Source organism: Hyperolius riggenbachi, chromosome 1 (genome assembly GCF_040937935.1).
Source record: "Hyperolius riggenbachi isolate aHypRig1 chromosome 1, aHypRig1.pri, whole genome shotgun sequence".
NCBI classification, from domain to species: domain Eukaryota; kingdom Metazoa; phylum Chordata; class Amphibia; order Anura; family Hyperoliidae; genus Hyperolius; species Hyperolius riggenbachi.
Genome location: NC_090646.1, coordinates 349626655 through 349644639, shown reverse-complemented (window position 1 = coordinate 349644639; position 17985 = coordinate 349626655). Strand labels below are relative to the sequence as shown.

The 17985-nt window shown below is 41.3% G+C and overlaps 1 protein-coding gene across 2 annotated transcripts in view; it reads right to left on the bottom strand.

The window, feature by feature from the left end:
- The window catches only part of CELF5 (CUGBP Elav-like family member 5), a 203937-nt gene that overhangs the window by 35343 nt on the left and 150609 nt on the right, over positions 1-17985 (bottom strand). For both annotated transcript variants that reach the window (XM_068234091.1, XM_068234092.1), the window contains exons 3-4: positions 4296-4344; positions 1279-1407 (exon numbers count right to left, since the gene is read on the bottom strand). In XM_068234091.1, coding sequence (XP_068090192.1) covers positions 1279-1407; positions 4296-4344 — 178 coding nt within the window. The remainder of the gene's footprint in view (positions 1-1278; positions 1408-4295; positions 4345-17985) is intronic.

Here is a 17985-nt window from a genome sequence, read left to right as displayed (position 1 = left end):
TTTGTGTCATCCTGTCTCGATGCAATTTATTTTTACCACATTACCAAGAAAGTGACTTAATGGCAGTGCAGAGCCATAATGACCTACAGCTATTCTGGAGCTTACAGTATACTGAGTTTCCTCCAATATCACCACCTAGCAATGTCTCTGCACACAGTGCATATGCACAGGTTTTGTCTGCAGAGGCTAACTACAGCACAGCGTTATGGAGAGAGCAAAACAAGGCAGGGAACACATGGAATTATGCCTGCAATACAGTATATGTGATAAGACCTTTGCTTCTTTGCAACTAGATGGGAGTACACACCTGCGTATCTTGATAGCCTACGAGATCAAGCAAACACCCTGGATTTCTGCAGATGTTTTGTACTACCTGTTGGATTCAGTAATTTCATTAACGCTTTTCCCAATTGGCTATGCCTTTCTGGAGGCACACTGTAGTGCCCTGGTCTCTTTTCTCTAAGCAAATTCCCTTCTTTCCATGCCAGATGCTCTGTCCCTGGGTGTTCTGGATGAAATTGGTAAATGTCTGACCAATGGTTCTAGTTTGTTTCCTGCAGCACTGGTTTTATGATATTATCTCCTGCTCCTGATTGTGGCTTTAGCTTGTCCTCGATGCTGCTCATCACCCTGCTGCCTGCTCTGACCTTCTGCCTGATCTCTGCCTACATCTGCCTGCTGACTTCCCTGAACTTTGAACATTGTTGTCTGCTGCCTTGACATTTAGTCTGTACACAACACCATTGACATAGAGGACCCATAAGACTCTTGTCACTATTGGGTTGAACCTGAAGCAACTTAAGAGTACTCATGTAAAAAAAAAAATCCACTGCACTTCTGAGTGAAGAGTAAGATGTCGCTAGACTCTAAAGCTTGACATAAGCCCACATCCAACACTGATGACACAGAAGATTTCATCTCTCTATGGCAAGCATTTGAACAGGTCACTAATATTTCCTTTAATGTTGTATGCTGTGTCCACAAACCCCTTCCCTTTCATTCCCACCTATTTGTTGCATAAATATGTGTTTTTTGTGACCACTCCGACTGACGATATGACAGTAAGAGGGCCACATACCAAACTGGCATGAGCCTCATTTGAACTTTTGGAAATCTGAAGCAAAAAGGAGGAAACTAGATCAAAGCTTGCTACATAAAAGGAACAAAATGTCTGTGTGCTCAGAAACCCACCAAGCATTGGTTGTGCAGCTTCCAACTGAAGTAATATTTTTTTCTTAAGTCTAACGATAAGACACTTACCCCACTTTTGAATCTTACCTTTGCTACTTCCATCAGGGCCCCGTAAAACAGAACATTCCTCTATTGATCCAAAGGCTTGAAACATGCTGGTTACTTCTTCTTCTGACTGCTGTTTGCTTAGCATCCCCACAAACAGTTTACGGTCACCTGTGGCCCAATGGTAAAGTTAGAACCAGCAATCAAATCTGCACTGTGTTTTATACCCATAATTGGAAAACATGAACATGCCACTGGTGAAGATGACAGAAATGTGTACTGGATTGACATTGTGTATTGGGGACTGAAAAGTGCTACACTCCTGAGCATCTTTGGGTGATCACGCATCTGGACTGGTAGTACTTTCTTATTTAGCTAAGAGTATTCTGTTTAGGTCAGAATGCTATACCATTTAATAGAAAGTAAAGGTTCACATGCATTGCTTAAGTGCTGTAGGAGATTAACTTGCTTAAACATAAAATCCCAACAAATATGTTGTGCATGGGATAAAAATGACTCCTGGAGTCAGCCCACCTTTTCTCCACTGGGATGGCAGGTGCAGTTTTAAGATGGCCACTGTGATGATAGTCATCATATAATCACTTCTGCTGCCTGGTCTTGACATTAAAGCCACTAGATGAATTTGAAAAGGGAATCTTAAGTGACATGTGACATGATGAAATAGACATGTGTATGTACAGGGGGATGCATACAAATATCTATGCTGTGCCCTTTTTCTTCTTTCTCTGCCTGAAAGAATTAATATTCAGCTATTCAACTGACTGTTTCTCTCCAGTTGGGACGGGATCTAATCGGACTATAGCATAATCTTCACTGATAAGGAATTACAGCCATAAAACACCTTCCTGGCAGAGAACAGGGCTTCTGCGTGCAGGGGATAGATAAAAAAGGTCAATAGTTCATATATTTTAGCTCTTTGAGACAAAAGACAAACTTTGTGATTGAGCTGAGATGAAACAACACATCTATTTTTTTTTTAAGTTTTTAAACTTAACATAAAACTGCGAGATATCTAAAACTCATTTTTAGGAGAAGGAGGATAGATACAATTGTTTATCTCCTCAGTTTATCACTTTAAAGGTCTATGTGGCAGAAAAAAACAGGAGCAGCTGAGCAGTGATCACACAATGAAAGACATTGTTGGCTGTCAATATGCCAATGTGTGTCTGTGTGCCCAAAAGTGTTTTTTTTCCAGCTCCCATAAGGGAAATTATTAACAAATTAAAATTACAACAGTGTGTGGCACTAAGTGGCCTGTGAATGTAATTCATGGTACCGGGAATAATAGAATATATACTGCTGGGAAGGCCAAGTCTCATCTACACCCATTTCTAGGAACTGATGCTCTTTCGTAATCGAGGAATCATCGAACCATTTTCAAGTTAAATAAAGAAAACGTGGCAGCGTGTGACACAGATCGCTGCTTACAGCAATAGCATGCAAGTCAAACCCCAGTTATGAAACTGATGACATTGCTGAGACAAATGTACAACGCATGGAATGGTAAATGGTACAATAAAGGGATTATATGTGCAGGATTCACTTTAACACATACAGCAGCGACAGAGCCACAATATGCCCTCATATTGTGGTTACCGACATTCATGGAACCATAAAATGACAAATGTGTTAATTGAACAGAATGTTAATCTCATATTGAATATATTCCACAGGGTGATCCACATGTATACAATTCCATGCAATCTGAATGTCATTATTGCATCTTGAACATGCCTGTGCACGGACTACACAACAGTATGAAACATGTAATTCATGAGCAAGGCACACAAATGTGAGCGACCTACTAAACATTCTACAATACTGTATTGACATACTACACACCGGCTGATACAACCTCCCCATCTCCCTCCCACACACATGCTGCACAGAGCATCCCACTCCCTCTACCTCCCATCTTGCATGCTCTGTTGCACATTCTCTCTTCCTCCACACAGACACACACCAGGCCCCCCTCTCTCTCCCTCAAGAGCCTCTCTCATTCTCTTCACCCTCTGATTGGCAATTTCACATGCCGTCCAGCAACCACGAATATGTGTGTCTGAAGTTGGAAGCAGCATCTGGTTGCCATGGCAATGGGCTGTGCCAATACACGGCATGCCAAGGAGGTGGTGATGTATATTGCAAGGGTTTGGGGAGTGCTCAGCTGCTGCAGACAGTGCCGGCAAAACCAGGTCAGGGAGGATGGACTAAGCAGGGGGATGTGGGGACGCATGACTATATAATGATGACGATTAGTATCCTTGCAATGATAATCAGCACTCTGCCATACACAAGAGACAAGACTGTGCACCACTTATGAACATCATATGTTGTAAAATGGTATGAAAAATCCAGACGATTACATACACAACGAAAATAATGATGCTCTGCATCTACATCTCGTTTGAGTACATCAATCTTCACACCTGTTTTGCATAAATAGCAAACTGCTTACTATGCTGACATGCACTAGTAAATGCATATAAAAAGCACAGAGTGGCATACATTAAATGTCTATATTGTACACAATGCCCTGTATGATAACACATATAGCACACCAATAATGAGATCACTGTACAGGATGATAATGCATAAAATATAGATTTTCAGATAATAGTGGTTCAAAAGCAAGTCATAGCTGTGTTATAGCTAGATCTATAGACAATACCCATAGGAAAAAATGCAAATAATAAGCATCAGGAAAGGCAAATTAAATCAAGCGTTATAAATGTCTTGATTGAGAGCCACCAATCTGTCCATGAAACATGCTCAGTGCTCCCAGCATTGCACTGTATGATGATGAGTGCCCACAGACTGACAATGAACATGGATCCCAGTATGAATCTGCAAAGATGAACATGCTGTGCTTTATAATGATGCTGTATAACTTCACATTGATGTTGAACACTATGGGATCTGGGATTAATAATAATCAATGCTCGTAATGAGCATATGTTGATGGTTCCCTGAGCGTGGAGGTTTAGAATTTCACTGGAAGACACGGCTAACTAGTTTCCCATTTCCAATAGGATACATACCTCCCCGGCTTTCGCTGTCCGCTGGCTTCACCTGAATGGGCCGTGCCATCTGGAACCAGAGAACACGTGGCATAAATGACCCAAACCTTTATCCAATGCCTAAAAATGTCTAGATCTTTTCGTATGGTTGTTGGGAACAGCACCAGCACAAATGTGGGGTCACAGTTTGTAAACATTAATATTAATATGGATTTATACAGTGTGATCAAATAGTGAATCATTTATTCAGTGCCATACATGCAAGTTCGTCTCAGAATTCTAAATATTTTGTATGTGACACAGAGCTACAAACAGGCTGGCCATACATCAGTCAATTTGTCACCAGATCCACCATTAGATCCCTTTCTGATTGAGTCTGATCACACACTGCACAGCCATTTCCAATAGAATTCAGCAGCAAATCCTTGCCATCTCCGGTGTCCAGCGTCACTGACATGACACCAGGCGCATGCAGTGATGTCGCCACATGCGCCAATGCCATGTGGTACAAGCACTTGCAGTGACGCCGGACACCGGGGAGGCCAGGATTCGAGCTGACAGGCAGGTGAACTTTCAAGTCTGCATACGGGCTTGGGAGGCGGGACAGATATACACTTTGGGGACATACCGGCCAGAGGTCTTTCGGATGTAACAATATCGGATGCCGTTAACATTGCGCATCTGATCGAGCCCTTGCGACCGAGATTTTCTAGCATTCCCGATCAATCCTTTTGACAGATTTTGGCCAGAAATAGATCAGAAGATGGATCGGGCTGCCATGTTGCGGTACCGATTCTCCTTCAATCTGATAAAACGATCAGATCCAAAAGTTAATCGGTCCTCAAAATTGAACAATGTATGGGCACCTATAATGAGCAAAGTATCCAGTATTTGATTTTGATAACATTAGAATTAGAAGTGAAGGCAAAGATACAAAAACAACTGGTAATACAATACAGGGAATAAGACAATAAATGCAGTAACCCATGAAACAGATTATTATTGGTTTATATGGTAAACTTGTGTTCTGTAGTGCTGTAGAATATATTTACAGGACAGGGGGCATGAGACAAAGGAAGTACAACATGAACATGGCAAATCAAAATCTTCTGCAATGCAAAACAGCACTTGCAAGAAACAACCGGGGAGAGAGCCCTACCCTTGGGAGCTTACAATCTAAGGAAATTACAATCTAATGAAATGTCTCTTTTTCCAATGATAGTAATGAAAGACATGATCGATTATTATGGAATTTACATGTGAACATTACTGTATATGGTACTATTGTACAGTATGTGATTTCATGTTAGTAGAGATGCAGTTTTGATAATTGAACCAAAATCAAAATTGTAGCCCGGCCTATTTTTAAACTCAGATTTATCAAGACAGGTGCACAGAAAACCGGTACCGAAGTGGTGAAGTGGCCCAAAGCAGCCACTCAGAAGCCTTCTTCATGTAACAGCTGAAACTGGGTGTGTTACTCTCTAGAGCATACATGGCAAACTCCAGCCTGCGTTCCAAATCTGGCCCTCAGAGCCATTAAATTTGGCCCCCAAGTGGTTTCCCCACTTTGCATTATGTTTGGCCCACTCTTGACCACCATGGAAGCTATATTGGAGGTGAAGTACTAGGATACCAAGGAAGCCATATGGGGGAGGTAGGGTGAAAGCACTAAACACTAGGGAACTGTACTGTATGTGATATAGGCACATTAAGATAACTCAAGCATCATTATATACCTTGCAGAATACTGTTAGAGGCCAGAACCATGAGGTACACTTGTGACAGATTATTACCACTGAACAGAGATTTCTAAACACAAGACGAAGCTTGGTGCAACTGTAACATGTGGTGTCACCTTAGCAGTTAGTCCTAGTGCACACCAAAAACCGCTAGCAGATCCGCAAAACGCTATCGGTTTCTGAAGCGTTTTTTTCTTGTTATTATGAAGCATTTTGCTAGCGTTTTGCGGTTTTGTGTAGCGGTTTTTTGTGTAGCAGATTACAGATATTGTTACAGTAAAGCTGTTACTGAAAAGCTCCTGTAACAAAAATGCCTGGAAAACCGCTCTGATCTGGCGTTTTTTAGAGCGGTTTGCGTTTTTCCTATACTTAATATTGGAGGCAGAAACGCCTCCGAAATCCAAAAAATGCTGCAGCCCGGGAGTATGTGTTTCTGCAAAACCCCTACCGCTCTGGTGTGCACCAGCCCAGTGAAATACATTACCCAAGTGTTTCCATATCCGCAAGCGGTTCTAAAAATGCTACCAAAACCGCTCGTGTGTACTAGGCCTAAGAGTGGAACTTTAACCCAGGCTTGAACTTCATCCCTATCAGTAGCCGATACCCCCATATCATGGGAAATGTTTACCGTTTGTCAAATAGACGTCTGTGTGGCTGATGTGTGGCTGATATTGGTGTGAAATCCTTCCAGAGTGTGTTGGCAGGGCCATGATGTTTAGCATTTTTGTGATGCTGTAAATTGTGTTCCTTCTACGGTGTTCTAATAGCAACTCTTATAGACACCAGTCTAGCACAGACAGTTGCAAAATAAAACACAAAAAAAGACTTGCATTTAATTTGGGTGATTTAAAGTGAATTCCTAGCCTCCTTATTTATTTCATATTTTTCATGATGTACAGAATCAAGGTTCATAAATGAGTACGTGCATATCTGTTTATGCAGAATGTGTAGGGTGAGGGGGTGGGAGTATTTATTTATTTGTAGGGTTTTTTTGACATTCTTGAATGTTATTGTCACATTTTTCCTGCCACTAGGACTAATATTAGCCATGTATGCCAGCACATTCTGGTGACAGGTTCTCATGAGAGCCACCGGGTGCCTGATTAGACCTCTGATTCTCTCCTGCCAGTACTGGACATAAGAAGCCATCTCCTTCACCTCCAGTTGATGAAAAGCACTTCTTGGTTACAAGTCTGCAGATCACAGAAATGGTCATGCATGTCAGTTCAGGCTCACTCGTATCCTCTGCTCCGGCCATCGAAACGCTGCTTATGAAAGCTATATACAAAGTAAATAAGCCAGCAGGAAAAAAGCAACAAGGACAGCGTCAGCAGTGGCGATTGCTGGGGTGGTGGGGGCATATACTGTAGGTGGCAGTTCATATGAATGATTGAACAACTGAAGAACACCTCAGATCACCCTTAAACAATGAGGGGAGGTAGGACTTTATAAAACAAGTTTGCAGTGGCTATTGCTAGTGTAATTTTGGTTAAATCCTCTGAAAACCTTAAGGGATTTCATCTCAGCAATGGCTGTCTATGAAGGGTACAGTCAAGCTGATATGCACCTCATCAATGGCAGTCATATGTTAATGCCTTCCATGAGTAAAATTTTGATTGGCTGTGTGTAGAATCCATAGCTGGAAGGGTCCTTGGCATGCGCAGTTCCAATTCTTTCCAAACTGCGAATGTCTAGAACACAATACACAGGGGTGCGTGGAGTGTATTACCTATGCACTGGGCTCTGACTGGTCCCAAGCTTGCCCAGAAATGGAGCATACTGCTGCAAGACCGATGGGAGGCTGGGCAAAAGCAATAGGCTGGAAAAGAGCTTCTAGAAGATTGAAGTAAGTATATATTAAAGGGGAACTTCAGCCTAAACAAACATGCTGTCAATTAAGTTACATTAGTTACGTTAATTATGTTAATTAAAATAGGTAATATAATCTCTTACCCATCCGGTTTTAAAAGAACAGGCAAATGTTCGTGATTTCATGGGGGCAGTCATATTTTTCATGGGGGCAGCCATCTTTTTGGTTGAAAGGAGGTGACAGGGAGCATGAGACACAGTTCCAACTGTCCTGTGTCCTGATCACCCCTCCCAGCTACGCACGCTAGGCTTCAAATCTCAAATTCAAAATAAAAAGATAAAAAACATTGCGCCAAAACAGCAGAAGGAGAACAACAACATCAGAAATCCCATCATGCTTTGCACAGCATCAGGGGAAAAATGCCTGGGCAGTTTTCTTCTGTGCAGCTAAAAATGAGGCTTGGGTAAGAAAAACAAAGTTCTCATGCTGTGAAACTGTTAAAGAAACACCAAGTCTTTTCAGTGCTGCTGAGTAGATTTTTAGTCTGGAGGTTCACTTTAATACTTTTATTTCACCTCAGGTAAACTTTAACTAATGGCTGACATGTACAATACTCTCCTACTTCTAGATCATACAAATTAAACTCTAGCCTGTGGGCCATATGTGGCCATCAAATTTGCCCCACAGTGGTTTCCCCACTCTGCATTATATTTGGCCCACAAATACCTGAGTGCTAAGCCTGTTTGGCTAAGCGATGAAACTATGAAGCCACATAGTGAAGGGAGAGGGGCCATTAAAAACCTGGGAACTCTACAGGGGAGGGAGGGGGGCCACTAGATAACAGGAAACTGTATAAGGGAGAGAGGGGGCCACTAGACACCAGGGCACTATATAGGGGAGGAATGTATAAATTATTTAGTTAGTGTTTCCCGTTGTAAACTCTTTCCTCACCCGGCAGAATGTTTGTTTACTGTGTGTTCTGAAATCAGCAGAAGCAACACCTGGTTTCCCAAAGTGCTCTTGGAGGTAAAGGCTGCATAACTACCATAAATAGCCTAGGCTAAACATCAATGGAAGGACAGAGTTATAAATATAGGAATTGTTTCTGATGCTAAAAGCAGGCTAATTAACGTAACATTGGGTATCCTGAATAACGTATTACATTCTACTATACTGTATGTTGTTGCAGTGCCTCTCTGAAAGAAAATAACATTTTCATTGGTAAGTTTGCCTTTTTAAAAATAAACATTGCACGCTACATTCAAGAATTGCACATGCATTGTAAATCATGTATATTCATTTCTAGTTTGAAAGGCCTTATACCCTATAAGATAGAAGTATTACAGTCTACAGTCCTATTACTCTGTGCCTCACTGATTTAATCTTGATATAATCTTTAAACGACCACTGTCGGGAAAAATTGTAAAATTTGAAATACATACACACACATTTTACATTTCTCCCAGAGTAAAACGCACTATTAATTACTTTTTCCTTTGTTGCTGCCACTTATAGTAAGTAGTAAAAGGCTGACATATCTGACAGCTTTTTAGTCTTGTCCATCTCCTCATGGGGGATTCTCGGTATTACCTACATTCTTTACAAAAGCACTCTCTGGAAAGGATCTATACAAAGATGTCTGCCAACTTCCCTACTCGCTTAAAGGGACACTTAAGTAAAAAAAAAAAAAAATGAGTTTTACTCACCTGGGGCTTCCAATAGCCCCTTGCAGCTGTCCGGTGCCCTCGCCGTCTCCCTCCGATCCTCCTGGCCCTGCCAACAGCCACTTCCTTTTTCGGTGACAGGAGCTGACAGGCTGGGGACGCGAGTGATTCTTCGCGTTCCCAGACACATTAGCACCCTCTATGCTGCTATATGGTATATGCTATAGCAGCATAGATGGCGCTATTGTGGCCAGGAACGCGAAGAATCACTCACGTCCCCAGCCTGTCAGCTCCTGTCACTGAAACAGGAAGTGGCTGCCGGCGGGGCCAGGAGGATCGGAGGGAGACGGCAAGGGCACCGGACAGCTGCAGAGGGCTATTGGAAGCCCCAGGTGAGTAAAGCTCATTGTTTTTGTTTGACTTAAGTGTCCCTTTAAAGAACCTCTGTCACGAAAATCTTCAAATTTAAAATATATGTAAACATATACAATTAAGAAGTACGTTTCTTCCATTGTAAAATGAGCCATAAATTCCTTTTCTCCTATGTTGCTGTCACTTACAGTAGGTAGTAGAAATCTGACAGAACCGACAGGTTTTGGACTAGCCCATCTCCTCATTAGAATGCACTTTGTGAATGGCAGTTGCTCTGTCCAACTGTCCAAAAAGTGTACGGTGAGCAGGGAGGTTGGCCAGCATCTTTGTATAAACCTTTTTCAGGGAGTATCTTTATAAAGAATAAATGTCATGCTGAGAATCCCCTATGGGGAGATGGACTAGCCCAAAATATGTCAGTAATGTCAGATTTCTATTATTTACTGTAAATGTCAGCAACATAGGAGAGAAGTAATTTATGGGTCATTTTCCTCAGGAAGAAACGTACTTCTTATTTATATGTGTTTTAAATTTAAAGAGTTTCTCTTTAAACATATTTTGGCAGCTAGACTTATCAACCACCATTCAGTAAGTGCATATGTAAATAAAGAAAATGAATGAGAATCCTTCATGAGGAGATGGACTAGCCCAAAACTTGACAGATCAGTCCGTTTTTCACTACATATTGTGCAAGACAGCAACTTAGGAAAACAAGTAATTTGTAGTGCATTTTACTGTGGGAGAAATGTACATTTGTATGTATGTATTTTATATTTTATAATTCTCCATGATAGTTGTCCTTTAAGAGCAAGCTAAAGACTGAATTATTATTTAGTGAATACCATGGAGGAAGTTCTCACCTCAGACTAGCAAACATACTTAGCTGGCAAACGGACTGTGCAAAAATATACTTTGTCTTAAAATTCACAAGAATTTTATACACATGTTAGAAATGAACATGTTTAATTTAGGGAAGCCCCCTACCCAGGGCTGGATTTTAATTGCGTGCTCCCTTGGGTTTGCTTTTCTGTGCTACTCCTTAAGAAAGATTTTCTTTACGCATTTGGTATAAAAGAAATGTGGTAATGAAATATTCATTTCTTATTCATGTATTCTTCAGGCTTACATAAAACGGAAATGCAATAAAATAATGAAAAAGGGAGCAGCCAAGCACCTCATGAGAGTTTGATGCTGAGGCCTGTGTGGCCTTTAGAGGAATCTAGGCTATCCATCCTTCAGGTATTCTAAATGTGCTGAGACCCAAAAACTCATCTGCACAACCCACCAGGACAAAATGAAGTTAGCATGCCGATAGACAGCCGCTTCTGTCTTGATTGTGTATTTCAGCTTATAGCGTGTGCCTGGTTTAACTTGAATCAAACTTTGGTTAGGTTAGTCACAGCATTTATCGTATTTTTCGGGCATATAAGATATAGTTTTTCTCCTCAAAATGGTGAGAAAGTCCCTGAATCTTATATGCCAAATACACGGGGTCATCGACTTATAAAAACCCACCAATACGAACCGCCGAGATTTCGGGGACTCCCTGTACTGTTCCTCTGTGTCCTCCTCTGCTCCCCCCCTCCATGTCTCCTGCGCTCCCCATGAATAAATAGAAATCAGTGGCAGCAGTAGCACCTAATCCAGCAGTGATCAGAGAGCTCTCCCCTAGAGAAAGCTTTTGCTCATGTGATCAGCAGAAGCTGGCACTAGGGAAACCGTGAGACAAAGGAGAGGTCTCTGATCGCCGCTGGAGCCACTGGATTAGATGAGCCGTGTTGCCGCTGATTTCTATTTATTCATGAAGAGCACAGGAGACATGGGGAGAGCGGAAAAGGACACAGGGGGACAGAAGGGGGCACACAGGGGAGTGCAGAAGGACATGGGAAGCAGAGGAGAGACACAGGGGGACAGAAGGGGACACATGGGTGAGCAAAGGAGGACAGAGGGGGACACATGGGGGAGCAAAGGGGGAAACATGGGGGAGCAAAGGACACAGGGGGACAGAAGGGGACACATGGGGAGAAAAGGAGGACACCGGGATAAAAGGGGGCACATGGAGGAGAAAAGGAGGACACATGGGGGACAGAAGGGGACACATGAGAAGAAAAGGAGGACACAGGGACAGAAGGGGACACATGGGGGAGAAAAGGAGGACACAGGGACAGAAGGGGACACATGGGGAGAAAAGGAGGACACAGGGGGACAGATGGAGACGCATGGGGGAGCAAATGAGGACACGGGAACAGAAGGGGACACATAGGTAGAGCAAAAAAGAACACGGGAAGACAGAAGAGGACACATGGGGGACAGAAGGGGATCCAGGAGGACACATGGAGGACACAAGAGGAAACATGAGGTACATGGAGACACAATGATTGGGGGGAGAACATCTACAAGACACTCCTGGACCATGGATGCACCGGGTTTAGTATATTTTTCCCTGGTTTTTCCCTTTTAAACCTAGGTGCGTCTTATAGTCCAAAGCATCTTATATGTCAAAAAATACGGTATTTTGTACCCATAGAGTTCCTCATCTACAAAAATGGATCACAAATATGGGATGGCGTGATGGCAAGCAATCTGTCTGGTCCACTATACTGGACATTGCTATGTTCTGCATTGATTATGCCTTTTGAAACCCATTGCTACTGTGGCAATGGTTTCAATTCACTAAGCCTGTCTTTAATAACGTTTCTAGAGTTGTTACCATGGTGATAAGGCATGTAGTATTCAGGAAACATTTTACCTCAGGCAAACCTAAAGTTAACTCTTCTGTCTTTAAGTTAACTCTTCAATCCTTAAAATAACTCCAGAGGTAAAGACAGGCTGTTAATTAACTGTGTGTGAAAATAACTACAGAGGAGGTAAATTAACTACAGAGGAGGTAAATTAACTACAGTGGAGGTAACTTAAGAAATGAAGAGATAAGATAACTCTCTCACTGTGTGGAGGTAAGTTTTCTCTTGCCTTATTATCTCCAGCATGATCTTAATGAATTGAGGCCATCGGCCTCAATTCACTAAGATCATGCTGGAGATAATAAGGCAAGAGAAAATTTACCTCCACACAGTGAGAGAGTTATCTTATCTCTTCATTACTAATGTTACCTGCACTGTAGTTAATTTACCTCCTCTGTAGTTAATTTACCTCCTCTGTAGTTATTTTCACACACAGTTAATTAACAGCCTGTCTTTACCTCTGGAGTTATTTTAAGGATTGAAGAGTTAACTTAAAGACAGAAGAGTTAACTTTAGGTTTGCCTGAGGTAAAATGTTTCCTGAATACTACATGCCTTATCACCATGGTGATAACTCTGGAAACGTTATTAAAGACAGGAGTTAAGCTTAGTGAATTGAGGCCAATGTATTAATTCCATTCATTATCTTTCTAGAGGACTCATACATTTTATTAACAACATAAAGGACACACATTTTCAAATTGTTTTCAATAGTGTTCTTTTAAGGTGGAGGTGGGATAAGCCTGTGGAAGTTTAAAGAGGAACTCCAGTGAAAATAATGTAAAAAAAAAAAGGGTTCTCTTTTTCCAATAATTGTGTATAAATGATTTAGACAGTGTATGCCGATTGTAAAATCTTTTAAATCCTTGATTTACATTCTGACATTTATTACATGGTGACATTTTTACTGTTGGCAGATGATGTAGCTGCTGCATGCTTTTTTGGCAGTTGGAAACAGCTGTAAACAGCTATTTCCCACAATGCAACAAGGTTCACAGACAGGAAACTGCCAGGAGTACCGCAGTCCTCAGAGCTTCTTGTGGGAGGGGTTTCACCACAATATCAGTCATACAGCGCCCCCTGATGGTCTGTCTGTGAAAAGGAATAGATTTCTCATGTAAAAGTCGGTATCAGCTACTGATTGGGATAAAGTTCAATTATTGGTCGGAGTTTCTCTTTAAATACCTTCTAGTTTACTCTGTTACTTAAGTCAGACAGAACTTGCTCATAGATCATTTCCTTTTTTTCATCTAATTGGAATTGGAAGAGATATATTTAAATGTTACATAAGGGGTTGTCTTAATGCAACTGTCTCATTTATTAAAGGAAAGTCCCTTGAGGATGAGAACATACTGAATGAGACATGTGAGAGATTTGAGCAGAAGTATATTTAAAGCCACACACAGACTCTGGTAGGAAGGCTTGAGTGTTGAATGTTTGTGCTTTTAAATTCTAAAGCTAAGAAGAAACTTTTTTTCTCCTAAAAGTCATTCTTTGAGAATAGGATCTATACAGGTCACTTGCTTACACAAATGGCACAATACAGTAAAACCCCCCTTATCCAGAACTTAGTTAATCAGAATTCTCTTGCAATCAGAAAAAAAATTCCTGACCTTGCAGGATGCATAAATCTACTTTTATACTTCTTTATACAGTAATAAACCTCTATTACATTAAATTAAGTCTCTCCTTTGTCTTAATTTATTTTTAATTACTGTATTTCAACATTAATACAGTGTTTATGGATAGTTTACAGTGTGGGCTATAGTACTGTTTTTAGGCCTATTTTTAACTCTCAAGCAACCAGAAACTACACTTTTCTGGCTTTAGCTAATCCCCATTAGTGCCGGATAATGGGGGCTTTACGGTGTTAGATGTGGATCACACTAATGATCATTTCAAACAGATACCCCAGGAATCCTTAAGTTTTTGTTAAATTCTATCAGAACTTGTATTCATCACAAAGTCAGAAGAATGATATCTGCAATATTGCCAAAGAGTATTGGGACATCCCCTCCCCAGAGCCGTATTAATCCGAACATTTGTATAGCGCTTTTCTCCTGTCGGACTCAAAACGCTCAAGAGCTTCAGCCAATAAGGGCGCACTCAAGGGGTCACCCTGCAGTGTTCTTGCTGTAAAGGTACTGGCCCTAGGCAGGATTTTAACCCTAGACCATACAGGGTTCCAATCATGGCGATAAGTCCCCCCCCCCCCCCTTTTTTTTTACCCAGCCATATTGTTGACAGGATGTCTCCAATATAGGTAGCAGGATGTCCCGCCTGTATAGGTAACAGAATGTGCCGCCAGTATAGGTAGCCAGCTGACCCCTCAGTATAAGTAGCCAGATGTCTCCCCAGTATAGGTAACCGGATGTCCCCCAAATATAGGTAGCCAGATTACTCCAAATATAGGTAGTCAGATGATCCCCTCCCAGCATAGGTAGTTAGATAACTCCCCAGAATAGATAGCCAGATTACAAAAAAACACCCCCTCCCACCAGTATAGGTAGCCAGATGCCACAAGAACTTCCTCTTAGTTGCCTAAGCCTGCCACGTGGCAAACTTGACTGGCTTGACTTGAAAGTTGCCCAGAAGAAGCCGCTGTGAGTGGCGAATCGCGACGGCTCCCTGCACGCCTGCCCTCTGGTCCAGCTCCACACTGGTAAGCCTTCCACCCAGCACATACGGTTCCAGTTATCTGGACTTATTTTTCACCAGGGCGCACACTGCCCCTTTTGTACACATTAGCCGCCACCCTCCATTCACCGGGCCCCTTCACAGGGAATCATCCCCGGCCATCCCTCCACATATATACCTTGCTGCAGGCTACTCACTTGCTCAGGCCTGGTTTCCCATTCCTCCTCCTTTTTCCCCCCTCACTCCCCCCCCCCCCCGTCTTGCTCCCGGTGTGTGCAGCTGGATTTAGGCTACATCTTACACATGTATCCTCGTGGTTAATATTAGCAATTCAGTGCTTATGTGAGGGCATTATTTATTATTGTGCCTGTTTTTATGGTTTTATTATTTGTATGGTTTAATAAAGGCTATATTTGTACGATTTACAACCTGTGGTGCGGTTTCTGTAGGGCCACTCGCTTGTCTGGTTGGTCATATGATTCTTCTGTTTGGCCTTTCTGCACACATGTATTGATTTATATACTTACTAGCCTTGTGTTATGTAGTGCTAATTAGCACTATTGATGGTGCTTGTCCAATCCTTCAGCTTTATACAGCAAACTTGACTGTCGAGTTTGTGAGAATCTCGCTAAGCAAGATTGGGGCTCATTCACTGCAAGACAAAATTGTTAATTTTGTTTGCCCATCCTTACTAGCCATATACAGGATCTTCTCAAAAAATTAGCATATTGTGATAAAGTTCATTATTTTCTGTAATGTACTGATAAACATTAGACTTTCATATATTTTAGATTCATTACACACAACTGAAGTAGTTCAAGCCTTTTATTGTTTTTGTTATTGATGATTTTGGCATACAGCTCATGAAAACCCAAATTTCCTATCTCAAAAAATTAGCATATTTCATCCGACCAATAAAAGAAAAGTGTTTTAAAACAAAAAAAAGTCAACCTTCAAATAATTATGTTCAGTTATGCACTCAATACTTGGTTGGGAGTCCACAAGGGGCAAAAGTGCAACAGTTCCTGGAAGGATCGGCACCACACGATTGGTTGTATTTATAAGCTCTTTTGTATCTTTATTGCATTAAAAATGACAAGGCAGCGACAGCCCGCTGTTTCGGCCCAAGGGGCGTGGATAGGGCTATATAAGTATTGTGATGATGTGTATATGATGCATTTGACTATATTGGCATCTTGAGAAAGGCCACACCAGGCCGAAACAGCGGGCTGTCGCTGCCTTGTCATTTTTAATGCAATAGAGATACAAAAGAGCTTATAAATACAACCAATCGTGTGGTGCCGATCCTTCCAGGAACTGTTCCATGGTATTACTGTGCTCAATTGGCCTGCCAACTCTCCTGACCTGAACCCCATAGAGAATCTGTGGGATATTGTGAAGAGAAAGTTGAGAGACGCAAGACCCAACACTCTGGATAAGCTTAAGGCCGCTATCAAAGCATCCTGGGCCTCCATAACACCTGAGCAGTGCCACAGGCTGATTGCCTCCATGCCACGCCGCATTGAAGCAGTCATTTCTGCAAAAGGATTTCCGACTAAGTATTGAGTGCATAACTGAACATAATTATTTGAAGGTTGACTTTTTTTGTTTTAAAAACACTTTTCTTTTATTGGTCGGATGAAATATGCTAATTTTTTGAGATAGGACATTTGGGTTTTCATGAGCTGTATGCCAAAATCATCAATATTAAAACAATAAAAGGCTTGAACTACTTCAGTTGTGTGTATTTGAATCTAAAATATATGAATGTCTAATGTTTATCAGTACATTACAGAAAAAATGAACTTTATCACAATATGCTAATTTTTTGAGAAGATCCTGTACAGGTCAGTCATGGCCCGATATGGCTAACAGATCGATCGCTATTTCCATTAAAATTTGATAGTTTAATGAGTTACTCCTAAAGCATCAAGCTTAATTTCGAAAGGTTTCAGCTGAAATCTATCATGCTTAATTCAAACTGCAAGTTCTGTATGACTCGATGCAGGGCGAAGCTATGAGCCATCGATCCACCACCGCTCTTGTCCTGCCGCATCCCACAGAGATTTTGAAACATGTTGCCCAATGAGTTTCATACTTCCCAGAGAACATTAAATAATTCATGTTACTGACTGTTCCTTACAGGAACACACTATCTAATGTCCCTACTACAGTTATAGGCTATGATCTATCCAATTTTTTAAAATGGGATAAAACTCAAACATAAAATTGAATAAAATATGCTTTCCTACTTTTTTTTACCCATACAGTTGTCATATTTGCTTTACAAATTACAAATTCCCAAAATACAGTTCATCTGCTCTGAAAGCTGCCATTGCATTTTATTCCATAGATGCTGTATTTATAAGTATATTAAAATCTATCTAATGATCAGTTCTCAGCTGCACACATGCTAGAAGCAGAGAGAGCACAGTTTCTGCAGTTTGCAGATGTTTACTAAATGTATATGACAAAGGAAAGTAAACAAAAGATAATGTTATCACCTCTTCGGATGCGGCCAGAAGCTGCCCACTGAAGCAAGGAGCTTTCCACTGTAGAACAAAGTGCTGTGTTTTACTGTTTGAATGCTGTTCTGCTAAAACATTTATTTGTGGTAGTAGATTTTATGCTGTAAATAATCTTTTCTAGCAAAGAGGAAATGCTAAGTTCCATACCACTTTGAAAGTAATACTTTATTAACCAGACGTGCTGCCTATTGTGGAATTTATGCTTTGTGAGAATGAAA